The 20,885-nt window shown below is 29.3% G+C and overlaps 1 protein-coding gene across 2 annotated transcripts; it reads right to left on the bottom strand.

Moving 5' to 3' along the window:
• Positions 1 to 396: 396 nt before the first annotated feature.
• On the bottom strand, positions 397 to 20,842 carry TORIP (Torsin interacting protein). 2 transcript variants are annotated; one of them, XM_075361457.1, is made up of 4 exons: positions 20,489 to 20,842; positions 11,995 to 12,072; positions 5,483 to 5,579; positions 397 to 2,127 (listed from the first exon to the last, which is right to left on the bottom strand). In XM_075361457.1, the coding sequence occupies exons 1-4, from the start codon at positions 20,489 to 20,491 to the stop codon at positions 1,337 to 1,339; spliced, it is 969 nt and encodes a 322-aa protein (XP_075217572.1). In that variant the 5' UTR covers positions 20,492 to 20,842; the 3' UTR covers positions 397 to 1,336. The 2 variants fall into 2 exon arrangements, with proteins under 2 accessions (XP_075217572.1, XP_075217571.1); XM_075361456.1 differs by lacking the exon at positions 20,489 to 20,842 and adding an exon at positions 20,281 to 20,398.
• Positions 20,843 to 20,885: the final 43 nt, after the last annotated feature.

Here is a 20,885-nt window from a genome sequence, read left to right as displayed (position 1 = left end):
TTTAATATTAGAAAGCTGAGAAGATGCAATACATGCATCCACTCTAGACAATATAACATCACTTGGAATTCAAAAGGGTTAAACTGCAAAAACATTGGTTTTTTTAAGCTCTGCCACCATAGGATGCAGCAAAGGTGAACTAAGGCAATAAGGTGCACAAATTGACATAACTCATAGTCCAGAATAAGTGTATCTAACTTACATCTTTTCTGATTTTGGGATGTTGACCAGGTTTTGTTCAGTTAGAAACTTTTACATTAACATTAAATGTTTTATTGAAAACAAATTTGGAGGCACTATCTGACAAAGCAGTCAACTGGCTGGAAATGTCTTTTGACAAACTTCAAAACATTTTTACAGACAGGTCCTCATGATACATTAAAGCACTGAGTTGAGAAAGATGAACTGCGATATCAAAAAAATTGTTACAAAACTGAACAAATGACCTTTAAAAATACCACAATTGAAATTGGAGCATGCTGAGTTCTACAAGCTCCTACTTACTACTAACCATCAATAAGATTTATCAGAGTAATGTCTTTAGTTAATCATCAACAAACTTTTGTGAGAAAGTGTTATGTTAAATAAACAGAACATTTATATTCTATTTTATTTAACTACATGCAAGTGTCTTTTAACCTTAATTACAAAATAGAAAATCAAGTTTTAATGATTTCCTTTGTTTCAGATACTTACCTAAATCTCATTAAAATGATAGGAAGTTACAAAAAATATCTTTATAATAAGCACTTGTTATTAAAGTAATGTTATGACTTTCTTTTATTATAGGAGGGTTTTATTTTGGTAATGGATTAATAGATATGATAATTTTCTTTTCCATGTTTTTACAGTAATCATCTGCAATGCATTAAGCTGTAAAATAATTCTTTATCATTTTTTTTTACAAATACAGATTGTAAAGCAAAAATTTATGATATTTACAACAGATTTGACTTTACAATATTATAGAATTTTTCTATTTTTTAATAGTTATTCATTTTTTATATATTTACAGTAATTATTTTCAAACAAATACTTTTCACACAAAAATGTCAATGTTTCTCTTTTTCACAAAAAAAAAAAAACAATATTTTATTTTATTAATATTTAATAAAACACAAATACTTATATTTTTATTTATTATTTAAAAGCATCACAGTGTATGTATAATAATAGTCAGTTTATTGTATCACTCTACTACAATAATGTGATACAAGTAAAATTTTTGAAAAAAAATTGGGTCATTGAAACATATTTAATGTTTCATTCAAATATGATTCTATTAAGTAAAAACATTAAAAAATATGTTTTAATATACAGAATAAACATACTTGTATCAACATCCACTTATATATTTTTCTTCCCAAATTACAGGTACTACATATGATGTCATACGAGTAATTAAAGGATCTAATAAATGATATTCTAAGGAAGTACCCCAAATTTCTCTAAATTTGTTATCCACTTTTTTTATTAATCCAGTTTCTTCAGTCAAATCATCATCGGTACTCATAGTAAAAAAATATATGGCTTCTTTTACTAATGGCTGATAAGTATCACAGAAATAGTGAAATTCTTTAATTACATTTCCAGGAACTTTATTTATATCATAAACTGTCATTACTTTTTTTTCCAATACTTCATTTTTATACATATTAATTAATTCTCCACTATCTTCTGCAAACGGACTATTTTTTAATTGTTCACCTTTTATAATAATAACATTATTAGTTTTAGTAAGACAATTTGCAGCAATTTTACTAATTTCTTTTAATAAACAATTTGCAGTTTCATCACCTGCTTTATGAAACAAAAGAAATGATGTCGGTTCAATCGGGTCTGTGTTGTAAACTCTACTTATACCGGCTGCAAATGTAAGTAATGTAGTTTTTGACTGATTTGGAAATGTTTTAAGAATGGTATTTAGATTTTGTAAAATAACTGTGACATTTCTACAGTCTAAATCATCAACAGAAGATGTCAACAGGGTATCTCTTAGGTATTGAATGGGCGAAAGAAAATTTTCAGATGAACAAAAATAAAAGGTAACAGCACTTAATAATACTGGAAGTAAAATCACAAATGCTTCTTTTGGCAGTTTTGATCCGGTTTTTACAACCTTCTTTCCTAAAAAAAAAAAAAAAAAAAAATGTTTAACAAAGAAAAAATCAAATAGGGTACCAAATTAGCTTTACATATCATATAGTTGTCTTGATCCAACGGATTTGAAAAAGAAAGAAAACTAAACGCTAATCCACAATCTAATTTTTTTTGCTTTTATTTATATTTTCATCAAGTTTCCTTTCAACGATGAAAGGGATTTAAAATAATTTTAATGTACACAAAACATAAAGTGGGGTTTTGAAATGCATGACTGTTCAGGAAAAATGGTTTACTTTTTCAAGTTATCAATCTTTTCCATTTTTTCTCAATAAGAATGACTAATGATCGTAGTTCTGCCAGCAAGGTGATGAACACATGGAGTTTTGAAGATTGTTCCCACTATATAAAAAATATCATCCTCCAAACAAAATTGATGTTGTTAATAATCATATAATAACATTATCAAAGAGGATTTATATGTTAATATGTTGAGCACGATTACTGTAAAAAGTAAATCTTAAGAGAAAAAAATGAGCTGGAACGTAAATATTAATTTTCTTTAATATAACTGGACAATCAATCTATCTTATTCTCAACTGACAAAGAAAGAGGAGTGTGGCTTGCTTTCACCTGTCCTCTAACTTAAATATATGATACAACAGATCTGGATATACCGAATGAATAAAAATTTACCGAAAGATATAAAAATTTCTTCAGAATCACTTGTAAAGTACACTTACATGAAGTAAATGTAGGATTTAAAACAATTGAAGCATAATCACGTTAGATCTGTCAAACAGAATTACACAAAATAATTAATATAATTTTTAATACTAAAATCTCTACAAGACCTAGAAATAAAGTCCAGTACAGCTGTATCATTTTTTGGGCAGGTTGAAAGATGTGGTTTTTGTAACATTAAATTGGTCTGATGTGCAGAAAAGTTTTTCACTACTTCAATGGCCTCTTCATCAGATTGATAATGATTCCTTTGCAACTCTTCTTCTAATGGGCCAAAAAGATGAAAATCGCTTGGAGCCAGGTCTGAAGTGTAATCACCTGGTCCAGCAGCTCAAAACTGATCTTAAAGGCAAAGGACTATTTTTTTGGCTGTACGAGGTTGAGCATTATCCTAAAGCAAAATCATGCCTTTTGAAAGTTTACCACATCTTTTGGATTTGATTTTTTGCTTCAGTAAATACAGACTACTGTAGTAGTCACCACTACTGTGGTAGTAGTCACTGTTTACTGATTGACCTTTAAATGTGAAGTAAATCAAAAGTGAACTTTCCATATCCCAGAATATCATCATCATCAGCTGATTTGGAAGTCGAGAGTTCCAGTGTTCAAGTCCTAGTAACGCCAGTTATTTTTACACGGATTTGAATACTAGATCGCGGATACCGGTGTTCTTTGGTGGTTGCGTCTCAGGAATGGTCAAACTGAGAATGTACAAGACCACACTTCATTTACACTCATACATATCATCCTCTGAAGTATTATCTGAACAGTAGTTACCGGAGGCTAAACAGGAAAAAGAAAGAAAGAATATCATCATCAACTTTCCTGCAGACATCTGAGTTTTGAACTATTTTGCTATGGGAGACGAAGGATGTTTCCACACTTGCTTACTCTCAGGAAAAAAGTGATGGACCCATGTCTCATCAACGATTATTATTTGCTTAAGAAATGAGTCTCCTTCATCTTCATAATGTTTCAAAAGCTTCTGGGAAATTTTCAAACGATTCTCTGTGGATGCTGATCAATTGACATGGAACCCAGTGAGCACAGACTTTTTGAAAGTTTAAAGAATCATGGATAATTGAAAATGCTGAGCCATGGCTTACATTCAACTCATTTGCTATGTCATCAACTGTAATTCATCGATTACAGAGAATCATTTGTTTAACCACTTCAATACTGTCATTATTCTTTGAACTGGAAGGCCTACCCTGCTGCTATTCACCACAGAGAGAAAGCCTGCCATTTTTAAAGATCTATCCATTCATAGAACTTGCTTCCAGTCAAACAACTCTCTCCATAATGCTGCTGCATTCAATGAATAATCTTTACTGGTTTCACCCCTTCTGAAGTGAAGAAATGTATCACTGCTTGCATTTCTTCCTTGGTGCAATCAGACAAAGGAGCATTCATTTTAAACAGACTTTTAAATGCAATCACAAATATCTAATGTGAAACAATACTTTCAATAAACAGCTGATAGGATTATGAGTTATAGCAGAACAATAATTGCTGCCAAACAGTGATTAGGAGGGAAATAAAAATTTTCCTTTACTTTTTGACATACCATCGTATTTGCCAATGACATTACAAATGCATCACTAAAAGCTTCAAAATATACTTATATCCTCCTCAAATGATTTCTTACAAGAAATTAATCTTGAATGCTGTACAATTAAAAAGTGTAGTTTAAAATGAATTTTTAGAATTTATGGATCTCCTTATTCTTATAAAACCTTTCTAATAAAATTTATAAATTTTTTTAAAATTCAAACAAATTCAGCATTATATTGCGATAATTTAATGTTAATTGTCAAGTCAAATCTAATCTTGAACGGAATAAGCTATTTATTAACTCAAGTTTGAATTATTATGTCTAAATATATTTAAATTCCAGTCAAATAAAACTACAAGTGTCTGATACAAGTACTGCAAGAGTACAAATACTCGGTCATCTGACAGACAATATTTTTTTAAGTTTATCCAAAGGATAATTTTCAGAACACACACAATCTATCAGTACACAATATCAATATATTCAGTACACAATATCTACGCCTTTTGAAAGTTTACCACATCTTTTGGATTTGATTTTTTGCTTCAGTAAATACAGTAGCTTGTGAGCTACTGTAGTAGTCACCACTACTGTGGTACCACTACCACAGTAGTGTAGTACCACTACCACAGTGACTACTGTGGTAGTAGTCACTGTTTACTGATTGACCTTTAAATGTGGAGTAAATCAAAAGTGAACTTTCCATATCCCAGAATATCATCATCATCATCAGCTGATTTGGAAGTCAAGAGTTACAGCGTTCAAGTCCTAGTAAAGCCAGTTATTTTTACACGGATTTGAATACTAGATCGTGGATACCGGTGTTCTTTGGTGGTTGGGTTTCAATTAACCACACATCTCAGGAATGGTCGAACTGAGAATGTACAAGACTACACTTCATTTACACTCATACATATCATCCTCTGAAGAATTATCTAAACGGTAGTTACCGGAGGCTAAACAGGAAAAAGAAAAAAAGAAAAAGGAATAAAAGCATTACATACCCATTATACTTAGAAAAAATTATTACAGTATTTATTTTTAAACTAAATTATATGTTAATATCAGATGACTTATGATTACCTTCGAAACATGATAAGCACAAAGTAGCGTTATTGTAAAAGTGTCCTTTATTATTTTCAATGTCTATATCACAATCCTCACAACGTGAAGAATCTACCTGCAGACAAATAAATAAAATACCACAAAAACATTTAACAACATTAACTGATATTGTAAAAGAATGAGCTCATGATTTAATGGAATTATATTCTTGCGTATAATGTAAACTGAATTTAATATCGTATTCTAGAAGTTATGATGCAGTTCAAGAAAAAAGCTACCACAAATATTTTTAAGCTTTTTGTAATTTTTAGATCTATGTTTGAAAATAACTGATGTGTTTTTTACATGAAAATTCAGCTTCCTTGTGATTTTTTGCCTTACTTTCATCTGATATAATTTTACTGCTACCTAAAAACCAAAATTCTGTGATACTATGTTCTACTTAATTTTCTCTTTATTAATAATAAAATTACCAAAATGTGAATAAAAACCAAGCTGTTTTATATATCTACAAACATTACACAATCACATCTGAGGCTACCCTCAAAAGTGTCAAAATCGATACATGTGCTGTTTAAGTACACATGATATTGCAAAAAATACAAACAAAGTATACTGTCAAATTATTAGTACCATTCTTAATCACACTAATCAAAACGGTAAAGGTAATTTAAAACATATCTTTCAGATAGTTTATGTTGAAATTTTGTTATACAATGAGTAATATAAGAAAACTGGAACATGACTCATTGACTACTGACCAGTGCTCCTTTGCAATCCTTGTTTTAATATATTCTTGAAACCAAAATTAATTCATTAACAACAATAAAAAATAAATATTCTTATTTATTATTGATGTATTCAGTCCCCTGGTAATATGTAATGTTCATTTTCAATTTACCATTCCTATTCCTATATTCATTTACAATTGTTTTTTCAGATCTTTTTTCATTAGCACACCAAATTACTAAATTTAATTAATTATTACTTCTTAACAATTTAATGTAGTTAATTCATATTATATTAAATCTCTTCTGGCTTGTAGCTTAGTTTAACTCAGAGCATTAGTGTAGTTGTATGAGTACAACATCAGGATTTTGTTCAAGCTGAAAAAAAATTGTTGACTAGTGGATTAATACTCTTAGCTTATGAGTTTACAAGTATAAATTTATTAAGAAACAAACAAAACAGATAACATCCCAATGTTGCAATGACAAGTTTATAAGGATTAGCCACTGGATTATGATGTTACCTGTTTTGTTTCTTTCTTAATAAATTTGTAATTGTAAACTGTGTTTAACAGATGTTAAAAATAATTAATGTAAATGGAAGTAAAGAAATGTTAACTAATGTTTTCTTTATGAACGAAGATGTGACTAAACTATGTGAAAATAAATTTCTTCAGATGGACCTGAAACATAGTCTAGAAAAGGTTATCAAATTGCAAGAGTCTGTGACTGGTAATGCATTGAATCTTTTGTAATTTCTTTTCACAAAACTAAATACATGTATGAACATTAATAAAGTCAGCTCTACAAATGAATGTTATGTTACAAAGCTATAATAATTCAGTTTAAGAAAAGTACTGAATTGCACATAGTTTCAAATATTAAATTGCCAGTTTCAATAAAAATTAAAATTATTCCTAAATAATTAAATAAATTTAATCATATGTAATAATTAAATTTTTTTGTACTGTTGCCTTAAGTAAATACTGTCCTATTAATCTTAATAATTGTATTTTTCCTTTACCACATCAAAACATTAAATTTAATACAATTTTAAAGGAATTTATTTAAATAAATAAATAAAAAATAGAATTATAATAAATGTTAATTCATTGTTCTGTGTATGAGGTTTTATCAAAAAGAATTTACTCATTCTTCTATACAAATATTGTCCTCTTCAAAGTAGTCCAGAGATGTGATACACTTATGCCATATCTTTCAATCCACAAAATATTTTAGAAAGCATTTTTTTTGTGTAGCTTGAGTTTACTTAACAGGTTTTTCTTTATTTTAAATATCTTCACAAATCATTATCCTTTTAGTGTTTTCAATCATTATTTAATATTCTCCTTATCAGCAGAAACAAGAAAACATCTCTGGGTGTTATATCTGGAAAATATGGAGGTTGTGGCATGAGTATGGTATTATTTTTGGTTAAATAATCATGAATTAAAAGTGAAGTGTAAGTGAGCATTGTCATGATGGAAAATTCAACAATTGTTTACCCACATTTGTGATTTTTTTTCAGTTGCCTTATATCGCCACTGTAATAAAAAAAGAAAAATAAACCGGAAGGAGAACCTTCATATTCAGTCAAACTTGACATGCTTTATTTAGTCAAGGTTCATCAGGAAGATTCCATTGGGATGATTGGTCCTTCATTTCAATATGAAAATTTACTTCCATATTTCATCATCTGTAATGAAATGCTTGAGTAATTCTGAACAATCAGTGATGCCATCTAGCAATTGTTCTGTGATATTGCTTTTGTTGAAAATTCAATAGTTTTGAGACAAATTTTGCTGTTACTCAAGTCATACCCAAAATGTCAGTAAAAATTGTTTTACACAAGTCATTAGAGAATCTGAACTTCAACAACTTTTCTAATAGTGATTAGATGATTATTATCACATTGTTCTTCATTTTATAAATATTTTCATCATTGTTGATGCATTAGGAAATCCACCCATTTTGTTATCTTCATCTTCACGACCTTCTTGAAACTGTTTGTATGATAGGTACAAACAATAATATATTATCAATATTAATAAATATATTATTACCATAATGAGGATATTATCAACATAATATCCCCGTCAAAAGAATGCTCTAATATCTTCACTACTTTACTGTATTTCATTCCATGTCTAATGTGAATCTTTGTTCTATCATTTTCAAACGAAATTAATCCTACTCACAATAAAATATGTCCTCATTACTCAGCTGCCAAATTTGAACTAGGCATCTAATATACGCATGATTGTAACAGACAATCTGTCATCATGTAGGAAAAAAATAAACTCAGTCAAAAAGACAAAGCATGCAGAATAAAAGCATAAGACATAGCATGCAGAATCATTCCTTGTATAATGATGAAAATTATATAAAAAATTGGATTATTGTAATAAAATATATAATTAATAATAGAAATAAAGAATTCTGGGTGCAATTTTACTTCATGCACTTGCCGGTATTCATTGGTAGCTAATTATGCAATCCATATTCACAAAAGAAAAAATGACTATACACTTGTATATAGCCAGATGATTTTAACATAAAATAGTGCACTACTACTACTGTTGTGGGAAATGTCTACTTCTAATAAAACTCATCTGTACAATAATTTATTTTATATGACTTAAGTTTCTACTACTCAGTCTACTATTATCTCTATTATTAAACCTTTACAGAAATAACACTAGCAAATGCAAACATAATGCTTTAGGACTATCTAAAGCTTCTAGTGGACTACTAAATACTAGTAGCTGGAACCTAAAATATTTCTAGACCATTATAATTATCAGTTCTTGTCAAATTTAATTTTGTGTTAACTGATAAGTGCTTTAGATTTTATTTGGATAGTTTTGGTGTCTGACTGCTTTAAAACCACAGAGATTTTTAATAGCTATAGGATTTTTTTAATATAAATATTTTTAAACAATTTTTAATTGATAGTTTGAATAATATGATATTTAATTTCTTTTAACCGCTTGGGGAGCAAGGGACTTGGAGAAGAAGAGGTTGTGAAACTTTTATGCTATTGAATTTTCATATTTTCAAGCTAGAACATGTCTTAAAAAAGAACAGTTTGAATAATATAATATTCAGATGTTTATTTACTTGAATGACTGGGCGGGCAAGAGGCCTGAACCACTTTGGCACCTACATATTTTTACAGGGTTTCAAAGCAGAAAACTATTTCAAAAAGAATATTTTGAATATGGCTAGACATTAATTTCTAAAACCACTCTCACACCAGAAAGTTTTTAATACAAGCCCCACATACAGAATAATTTTTGAAAAATAAAGATTTGAAAGCAAGATATGTTAAAAAAGACTGAAGTTGTGCATTAAAAACTGTAAATAAATAGATAGAACAGAGTAGGCTTGTGTGCTTCAAAGAAGTGCGCAATGCTAGCAACTCAGCTCCCAATGTGTCTTTTATATTTGGAACATTTCCTGCAATATATTTTTGGGGCCGGCATACAAAAATTGTACAATATTTTCCTCAGTCTTGTTTATGGTTTGAAAATGATGTCCTTTCAAGTCTACCTTCAATTTAGAAAAAACAAAAAGAAGTCTGCAGAGTACGAAGGATGAGGCACAACAGTTGTCTCGTGTTTTTCCAGATAACAGATAAAAAGTGGAATCATAGTTTATATGACTTACTAAGTAATCATATAAAGTAAGTAAATATCATTGCTGTGATAACATAATACAATATTTCAACTCTGGTTTACCTTCAGCTCAGGCCTCTTCATTATACGCCATAAATTCCCTTGTATGTTGTCTTACCAAGAAATGAAATCATAATGGATCAAACCTGTCCAGTCAAAAACTACCAACACCACCTTCAAGTTTGACTGGATCAATATGAGTTCCTTTGGTTGGAATGATCCTTTCTCCACCCACTGTGATGATCTTAGTTTCCACATTGATAAACTCCTTGTAATTTATTATATTTTGCAAAAGGTTTTCATCAACATTGGCCCTTTCTTTTTTCCTTTTAGCCTCCGGAACCACCACCGTCTCAGGTCGACTGTTCCTGAGATGTGTGGTTAATTGAAACCCAATCACCAAAGAATACCAGTACCTACAATCTAGTATACAAAATCAACATTGGCCCTGTCAAGAAGGTGATGTTCTTGAATTTCTTTCCACTCTTCAGAAAGAAATTTGTGGAATTCATCCCATGTTTGCAGCAAACATAACATGAATTTTGTAAAGATGTGATCCATGTTAAAAATTTTCCATTAAAATTATGTGGCATGATCCTGTGCTGATGGCCACTTCCTAAGTAATCTCTCAGATAGTTAACCAGTAATCTTGACAAACCATAGCATAACTTCATCAATGTTATTGTAATTTTTTGATGTAGAGGGCTGTCCAGGTCTGTGGAAATAAGGTCCAGGTATCTTCATCAATTGATGTTCTGCCTTCTTTAAAATGACTGAATCATTTACAGTACTGCAATCAGATTTTCCCAGAGTTTATTGAAGTCTTTTAAATGCCTGTAAAAGTTTTACTAAGTTAGAAGGAAAATTTAATATAAATGTGTTGTTCTTCAAAATCTTTCACTTTGTTGAAAATCTAATGAGAAGATAGTACAAATGTTTACTCAACTATCGTATAGTTAAAAAACTAACAATGGTAAAATGATGTGTCAACTGATGTGCTTCAAAAGGTGCCATTAGTTATCACCACTTGATGGAACATCTCTGTGCACTGAGTGACGTGCTATTATAAAACTTTTATATTTTTTGAACACATTTCAAACAGTAATTTATAGGATTTTTTGAACAAAAACAAATCATTAGTGGTTAAGGAGCATCGGGGTAAAGTATATATCAAACATCTTCAATGTAACCGAGATCTTTACTTGCCCAAGAAATTACAGTATTTTTGAAAAAGATCTGAATGGTTGAATATTCCAGTTTTTGTTAATAAAAGAGGGCTGAGGACTAAAAGTGTATGAGCTGAGGGGAAACAGCTTTAACATCTTTAAATTTATTACTGACTTCTAAGTGGACAGTAAAAAAACTTCAATGAACATTATTCTGCTTTTCCAGAATACTTTTCAAAAAAGATAAAATTAAATGCCACAATATCTTGATTTTTTTAAAATTAAAAGGCTTAAAGATTAGATGAATTTAAAAGGATACGATTCATTTAAAGTGTTTTAGTTATTTCTATTGGTTCAATATCAATGTATTAATTTTCTTTCGGGTTTGGTGTCTTCCCCAGATCTAGTTAGAGTCCCTTTTTCTACCAGTTACAAACAAGAATTTGGTAACATGTGAAGGAACAGTTTAAAAAACACTATAATTTATTTATCTACTATTATTGCAAGCACTTTCAATAGTCTTAAAGATTAATGAACACATTCAGTTTCATAGAGATTGATGAGTATTTTTTATGCAAAAATATGATGAATGTCTTTAAATTCAGTTTAGGTTTAACAACAAAATACATTTCATTTGGATTAAATAAATAAATAAGGGATTGTGCATACTGAAAAATTATATCTAACACTTAAATTTATAAAAGTTGTGTCTTAGGTCAGGGAATAAATTATAATATAACTATCAACAATAAAACACAAGTAGAAGGAAAAATTAATCTTTCAGAAGCTATTTAAGAAACAAAAAATGGGTAATAATTAATAATTAAACATATAACACTATAATAAAACGTTAATGTTTTCTAGCATTTAATTCATTAACTATTCATCAATTAAATTTGTAATTAATTATGTTTTTTACTTCTTAAAACTCTAACAAAAGACTATCAGCAAATTATTACCTCATCATCTTCATCCTCGGTAATGATATTTTCATCCTTGGCAAATGTTTTAGAGTCAGCAAGAGTCCTGTCTGCACTCTGAAAAAAATATATATACACAGAATTTCAAAGGCCATCATGATGTAACTCAGAGACCGTAAGAATTACAAGAAACTTTGATTGAGGAACCTTCTCTATTGTTTTAAGGTGATTAAAAATAGCATTGTTTATATTCTAAGGAATTTTACAGAAATGAAATACTGTAAAATAATGTATTTGTTATAACTGCATTTTCTCAATAACAAAAACTGTTCTTTAGCAGCTTCTACATATAAATAAAGATATTGAAATAGACGTGCACCTTATCACAAGATTTAAAAGAAAGAAGACAATCTCTTAGTTATGGGTCATTAGATAAAAAATGACTTTTTAATAAAATAGAATGACATAAGAGATTGAAAGGAAATTCATGTATAGTTAAAATGTTTCAATTAATACAGTAGCCAAAGTGTTCCGGAAAGACAAATAGTATTAGATCCATGCTGTAAGTTGATGATGACTGACGCTATGATGATGAGTTGAATGCGCAGGGGGGTTAAAGAGAAGTTATGCGTGCATTCCACAAACACTGTTATTACAAAATCAATTTATTTTGACATCATCATCTAATTACTGTATTTACATTTGCATTTAAAGTTATGTTTAAACTATGATTCATGTGATCCTCTTATATGACAGTAAGATCACAATCTTCTGAACTGTAACGAGGCAAATTCAATAAATTTATTTGAGTTATTTTTTTTAATAAAATGTGTAAGTGACATTTTTTAAGAATTATAACTTTTTCTGTTTATAAAGTATACTATGAATGACTTTTGAAAACGGATTGTAGTTTCTTTTTGTTATAGGGCCTAACAGTGAAAGTTTATTCATGTGAAAAAAAAAATTTATTTTAGTGACATATTATCATTAACAACGAATCCTGTAATTAAAAGCAAAGCAAAAAATAAACAATTGCATGGACAGAGCAAAGAAATTGTATGTAATGTGTTAAAATTTATGGAAGAAGAAGCTAAGCTCAACAAATCTAAGAAATCATATGACAGTTTTCTTATTCCTTTGCAGCAAGTTAAGCTTCATTGCAGTAAAGCTACTGGTGTATCCATTAGTGCGATAACGCTTATAAAAAGGGAAGCTTTAAACATGTTTTCAAATGAAAATGGTGAGTCAAGTTTCTGTACACTGGATAAAAATCACAAAAGACAAAAACCTGTTACAATGATTGAAAATTATATTTCCTCAGATGTCAGAAGGACTGTTCACAATTTTTAATTGGTAGATGAAACAGTACTTATTGTCAAAAAAATTAAAAAATAAATTTCAAAATCATCTGGGTTGGCAAGGAGGAGAAACAAGTTTACATGATTACACAGTACTAAATGATTTAGGTTTAAGTGGGAGAAAACAACAAATAACCAAAAACTGTTGACAGAGAAATGTGATATTGCTATGAAGAGAATTTTTATTTGAAAGCCATTAAGAAATTTCAGAAAGAAAATAGACTGACCATATATTTAGATGAAAGTTATGTTTTAACTTTGCACTCATCTGCTAAATCATGGGAAGACAGCAGCAGTGAGGGTCTTCATTCACCCATTTCCAAAGGCGAAAGGCTCATCATAATTCATGCAGTAGGAAAAGATGGGTTTCTTCCAAATGCCTTACTGACCTACACTGCTAGCTGTAAAACAGGCGATATGGCAATATGAACCACAGGAACTCTGAACAATGGGTTTCCAAAAACTTTTGGGAAAATTGAAATCAAATTATGTAGTAGTTTTCAATATGCCATACCATTGCTGCAAACTGGAAAAAATTCCAAATATGGGAACTTTACAGCAGAAATGCAGGAGTGACTAAAGAGACGGAATATTTCCTTCGATAAAGCAATGATTAAAAGTAATGATATTAACAGTAATTTTTACTGCTAATTCAAATTTTAATGAAATATTTAACCTATAAGGGTATCTAAATTAGATTATTTAAATAATTAAAAAATTGTAATAATTAAATAAAATCATCTGCCATTATTTAAAACGTTATAATCAATAATTTATGTTTTTATTTACAATTAAATTCTAATTAATTTATTTTGATTTTCTTTAAATAGTTAAATTACCTCTTATTCACTACAGTTAATATAAACATCAAATCCAGTTGTAACTTATTCTTTCGATAGCATTTTAAATGTGGAGGGTGATACGATTCTTAGACTACCCCTGAATCACCTGGCTTTAAATCCAATAGACTAATTTGGGAAATAATAAAAGAATAGGTGACAGATAGAAACTTAACCTTTAAAGTAGCAGATATTATTGCCCTCATTGAACAAAAAGTTTATTCTATTGATGCTAGTATGTGATTAAAATGCTCAGAGAAAGTTACTGAAATTGAAAATGACTACTGCTGTAAAGAATGTACCATGGATATTGAAGTTGACAACTAATCATCAACCTAAATGGTGAAACAACAAGCGATACTAAAGGTGAGGTTCTATCGCAGATACTAGCAGGAGTTCAAGAAATGGATTCATAAAGTTGGAATTCAGAACGCAAACTGGTAAAGTTTAATTTAACTTAATTCAAATGTTAATGAAATATTTAACCTATAGGGGTATCTAAATTAGATTATTTGAATAATTAAAAAATTGTAATAATTAAATAACATCATTTTCCGTTATTTAACACGTTACAATCAATAATTTATGTCTTTGTTTACAATTACATTTTAATTAATTTATTTTGATTTTCTTTCAATAGTTAAATTACCTCTTACAGCTTCAGTGTATCATGAATTGTAATATATAAAATAAATGTTTGCAGTTTAGTTTCATCTGCGTTTACAACTGTGATATATGTCGCACTTGCGATGATGTGGGAGCGATATTAGTAGAATGTATAGTTTACTGCCCCTTGGATGATAGGCTGCAATTGTCAAGTTATGTAGCACAACCTGTACACAATCAGTACATACTTCATGGTCATCAAGATAGAGGGCTTGAATTTTGCAGCTAGTTATTTGAAGAGGATACAAACAACCCAAATTTCTTGTCAGACATCATCTGGACAGATGAAATCAATTGTTTGAACAAAGGGAAAAAAGCAATAACTATTGTCAACACACATTCTCACACATACTCATAAGAGAAGGATATAAAAAGGTGAGTTTTCTGTTAACTGATGATTTGTCATATTAAAAAATTGAATAAAGCAATAAAAAATTTCTACTGTAGAAATTCAACAGTAGCAAAGTATTTTGAATCTTTAGAAGATATTGTGCTAGATCTACTGAGGATGCCATTGTTTCAGGAAGATGGAATGCTGGCACACATAAATGGCAGCATTTTTTTAATAAATTTATGAAATGCCAGCATTTCATAAATAACAACATTTTTAAATACAAACTTTCCAGACAAATGAATTGCTATAATAAGATCTTATATCAGGTAGATCATACATGTAGCCAGTACGATCACCATATTTGTCACCTTTGTCTATATGGACATGTTAAAAATAATTATTATCAAACTTGATATGCTTCAGTAAAAAAAAATGGTGGCTGGAGTAATGGAAACATATTTACCACAATAAATTATGCATGGATATGAATGATATTAACAGAACACTAGCTTATATTCATAACAATAGTGGACATTGTAAATACTTTTTTATAAGTTCTCACACGAATCAAAATTAATTCAATTTTTGTTTAATTTTTTTTATTAAACAATACTTTACATTTTTATGTAAATAAAATAAATGTACTGTAATTAGCTTTTTGTCTAATACAAGGGGTTTTGAATAAAAAAAATTTCTTAATTTTTACTGCTTGTGAACTAGTTCTTTTCTTCATTTATATCTAAAATTTGGTATGATTATTTAAGATAACAAAGTAGTCGAGAAAATATATATTCTATAGTGCTATGTTTTCATTGTGTTTTAGTTACCAATAAGATAAAAATTCTCCTCTAAAATTTACTAAGTAATGAATTTTACCAGATTTAATCAAATCCAGCACCATCTATACAGTAATATTAAAAAAAGAAATACATATAACTGAAAAAAATAAAATGATGTGTTCTATAAAAAATTCTATTATAATAATTATTCATTAATGAATAATAGTTATAATTCAATAATTGTTATAATTCTTAATCAAAGTTGTACACCATACCCTTATTTTGGATAATTTAATTGATGCTGTCTGAAAGTATAAAAGAAATGTTTTATTTCCTCTATATATTTTCATTAAAAACCCACAAATTCTGACAATCATTATTTTTTGAATTAATCACTCTTTCTTGGTAAGTAACTTTGCAAGATAAAGTTTGTTTCCACTGTTTTTATGGGTGAATAACCACAAATATCAACATTTTCCAGAATCCAGAACAAAAGAATGCTACAGATTAAATAAATTTAATTTGGAAGAAACAATGAAGATACATTTCCATAACTTGAAAAAAATTTACCAAGCAGGGAAATTTAAGGGCAAAAAAAAAAACATTAACAGTCATATAAGCTCTCATACCAAAATAAAAACAATTAATTGAACGGATGAATCTATCATAAGAAAAAAAAAAATCAGTTGAGATATAAAGGAAAAAATATATTAAAAATATACATTGAGTAAAGCAATTGATGTAGGAAAGTAAAAGCTCCAAGCTGAATTAAGAGAAGACAATGTTGTAATAAAGTTAGGAAAACAGTCTAGCAGATTTAACAAATTAAAATAGTTTGTCAAATCTGGTAATAGAATCACTAAGAATTTAACCAATTTGTGATCAAACAGAATATGATGAGTCACTGAATGGTGACGCCTAATGGAACATCATCAAACAATGTGAAAAATCCATTTACTTGCCTGGTATGATAAGAATGACTTTTTCATGGCTATTGTACAGATCATTCGGAAGGTTGTTGGACACTGGAATTATGGAAGTGTAATGATGAAACTTTGTATTACTCTTAAACTCTTAATTACTTTGAATTTTTATTTTATTATTTAAAAAAAACAGATTTTAAAATAACTGAAATAGTTTATAAAAGGTGTTGAAAATGACCTCCTCCAACAACAATACAACACTGCACATATTTCAATTTGTTTTCAAACTACCAGCTGATATACTAGGATGTCTTGTACATATACCATTATTGCGACTTTTACTTCATCAATTGTGTACAGTCTGTTGTGATATACTGCTTGTTTTGCTGTCCTCGATAGAAAATAATCTGGGAGAGTCACATTGGGCTATCGTGCAGGCTAAAAAACCTCTTGACAAGATTCGTTCACCAAAGACATTTGGTAAGAAAATCATTGACCTGTTAGCTGCATGCCCTATGATGCCATTTTGTTGGAACCAATCATGATTGATTTCCAATTCTGTTAACTAAGTAATGAAGTTTATTAAAACAGCACAATAACGATCACTATTAACTGTACTTTCAAAAAAAAATTGGACCCACAATGCAAGTCCTACTCACACCAACACAAATTCCAATTTTCGCTTCGTGTAAATGAATTACACGAAGTGAAAATTAAACTTCCTTCTTAGGAAGGAAGGATTTCTTTCCTAAGAAAATAGATGCCAACTGTGGTTGACAACTAATTTTATGAATTAATATACCCTCCAGATGAAAAACATAATCTCGAGGATACCTATGAAATTTTAGTCAAGAAAACGTTTAAACTATTGACAATAATTAAGTCTTTTGGCATGATCTGTAAGTTTTAGTTCTTGAATACACTTTACTAGTAAGGGAAAAGTTTCAGTTTTTTCTTACAGCTTTCTGTGCGGTAGCAAATCTGATGTCTTTACTATGCTAACTTATGCATTGACTTTCAGTCATATCATCTGAAATATTAAGCAGCTTCTATTAGTTTAGTTTAGGTGGGCTTCCACTTCAATCAGCATCTTCAACACAGTCTGTTGCCCGAAATTTATCGATAATAGTTTGAACTGCATTACGCTGAAGAACAGGAGTATTTGGAAATTTTTCAAAAAACATGTACTTCACTAAATCAGTATACTTTTCACCTTCCCAAAAGATGTCTTCAATGAGAAAAATGTGCTCCTCTACCAAAAGAACAATTACATTTCTCACATCTATTGATTTCAATAAACAAAACGAACAAAGCATGTTCAATCACAACTCAACAACCGACATCTTGGTTTATTACAGAGTAATATTCAATGAACCCACAGAGAACTAACGTAATGCTGAAAGAAACAAATGCATCATACAATTCTAAAGCATACTGTACAGCAACTTTCACTGTATTATATTTAATTGCATATTTATATTTAATTTATTGCATATATTATATGCAAATGCACTGTATTATATGAAAAATTTCTAACAGTACAATATTTTTAATATGTTAAGATCTACTGTTGACAAGAGTCAATTATTCATTTTACCTACAACCATCATTTTATACACTACAAAATCAAATAATCACAGTCAATCACATACTCTGCAGATTAACTTTGTGGTGAGATTGGCCTGTTCATTGTCTAAAAGTCCTGTGAGGCTTGATTTCTAGCAGAAACCAATAAATATATCTGGTTGCTGAAGACAGAAATAAATGAACATATGAACAAAATAAATTAATATACAATGAATGACAAAAAAATGAGTTTTCTGAAATGCAGCACAAATGAGTTTTCAGAATTGTGCTGCGATTCAAAAAACGCTTATTTTCATAGGCAATTGATGAGTATGGCAAAGTTACTGTTAAACATGCTGATTTGATGAGGCAGACACAACATATAAACTCTGTTAACTAATACTAATGAACTTGCTTTACCTTGATTGATCAGTATATATTACAGAATTTTTTTTATCTGACAAAGAGAGGAAAATTCTTGCTGAAATATCACGTTTTTAGTATTTATTTTCCTAAAAATGGCTAATTCCATATCAAAATCAATGAAGCGTATACAAATTAATAATTTGACCAGGAATGGAGAAGATATGCTGAGCTTGAAAACATACAGTAGGTAAACTGTGTTATTACATTAATCAATATAATAATTGATTAAGCCCACTTTTTAAATACGTGTTGATATAGTGGATACAGTAGATATATGCATACAAGTAAAATTAAATGGATAAAACTTCTAAATAAGTCATTCTTAAACAAAATAAATACAAAGTTGGTAAATCAAAACAAAAAAAATGGTAATTCTGAACATTTCTTGATCAAGTTCAATTTTGTTCATATTTTAAAATACTGTAGTAGATATGCTTTATATCAGGAAAACAAAGGATTTAAATGTTTGGAGAGTGGGGGAAACCATGCAAGGTCTCTTGATTATCAGTACTCTAGTCAATTAGCAAACAGTTTTGTGAGTTATGGTGATCTGTTCAGATGCTAATGTGTTCTGTGGAGAAAGGTTGGGGGTTAAAGTACAGTTCAGAGTTTTGTGGAGAGAGGAATGAACCAACCATAGACTAACTTTAATACTCATCAAAGTTGGGGTTGGAGTCAGCTGTTGAAGATAAATGATGGCACTCTTTGTAAAGTGATTATCCCCTGTACACATGACTAATAGCACAGAGCATGTGGTGCAGTCTCTCTTTGTAGTGACTACATTCAGGTTTAAACATACATTTTGGCCAAACATAAATATTGCCACATGCAAAACACAGTGAATACACTTAAGCAAATTCCAAGAAAAATAGTTTGTAAATTTAAAAAGCTGGATACAATTTAGCAATTAAAATAAAGAAACAAAATTAAATTATAAAATATATAACAAAATTTAGACTCTACATATTCCTGTAGAATATATACTACAATAAATTACCCCACACAATCCTCTGCACTGGACAAAGAAAATTCACTTCTCTTAAATGCAATGATGATATATTTAAAATAAAAAAGCACAACAAAACATACAGTCACCATTTCCCAACTGATAGGAGCAAATCACACATCCTTTATCATTAAAAAAACTTTATGTTCTACAAATACACAAAAGTGCCACATCTTACAACAACAGAACAAAAGAAAATTATTAGATGAACAAACAACATAAATTTAGTAAAATTTTCAACCATAACAGGAACACACATTTTCTAATCGGAAAGGAAACAATACAAACTATTTAAAATACTCAATAATGGTAAATAAATAATTAATGGGATCAAAAGGCACTAATAATTAATGGTATTAAGGCACTATACTCAAAAGGCACTAAAATACATATTTTATTAAGAAAAAACTAATGAAGAAGTCCCATACCATCATAGGTTTTTATTTATTCGTCATAATAGTAAAATTGGTTTAGGAGTAACCACATATTCACAACCAACCGAAAATGATTAAAATGTTAACGCCGACTTAAACTTCCAAAAACTGACACAATTAACCTTATTGGATGTATAAACACTTTACTTAGTTATTAAAAGTACCATATTACAAGAATATATATTAAAAAAAAATCGCTTACCATCCCTAAAGAATTATTCGTATATTACTGCTGTAAAAGTAACTACAAATTATTAAAATATTACATTAGATATTTAAAAATTGTTATAAGGCCAAAGAACCTTGTTAACGCCTTTTATGTTCGTATTAATCTAGGACAAACTATGTTGAGTTATGGAAAAATCATTGAATGTAACTGTATTATTAATATAAACATATACCAAACGCTGGAATTAATATCGTAACCAGATCTTCATTCCTATGAAAAATATTTCCATCAGCCCGGATCTAAAACGTAAGAACAAAAATGAAAACTAACACTGTTGAAGTGTAGATGATTGATAAAATCTGTGTATTTGATAAATTCTTTTTTGTATACTATCGACAGCTCAGCACGACAGGCTAATGGTAAAAAATAT

This window comes from Lycorma delicatula, chromosome 3, assembly GCF_047948215.1.
Source record: "Lycorma delicatula isolate Av1 chromosome 3, ASM4794821v1, whole genome shotgun sequence".
NCBI lineage: Eukaryota > Metazoa > Arthropoda > Insecta > Hemiptera > Fulgoridae > Lycorma > Lycorma delicatula.
The sequence above is the reverse complement of the archived record's forward strand: the minus strand, read 5'-3'. Positions and strand labels throughout refer to the sequence as shown.

Bases quoted from the DNA above. Each gene is read 5' to 3' on its own strand.
- TORIP (XM_075361456.1), bottom strand. The intron at 5,580-11,994 runs GTAATAATTTGC...ATTTGTCTGCAG, and splicing joins CCGAGGATGAAGATGATGAG to GTAGATTCTTCACGTTGTGA. The intron at 2,128-5,482 runs GTAATCATAAGT...TTTTTTTTTTAG, and splicing joins GTGCTTATCATGTTTCGAAG to GAAAGAAGGTTGTAAAAACC.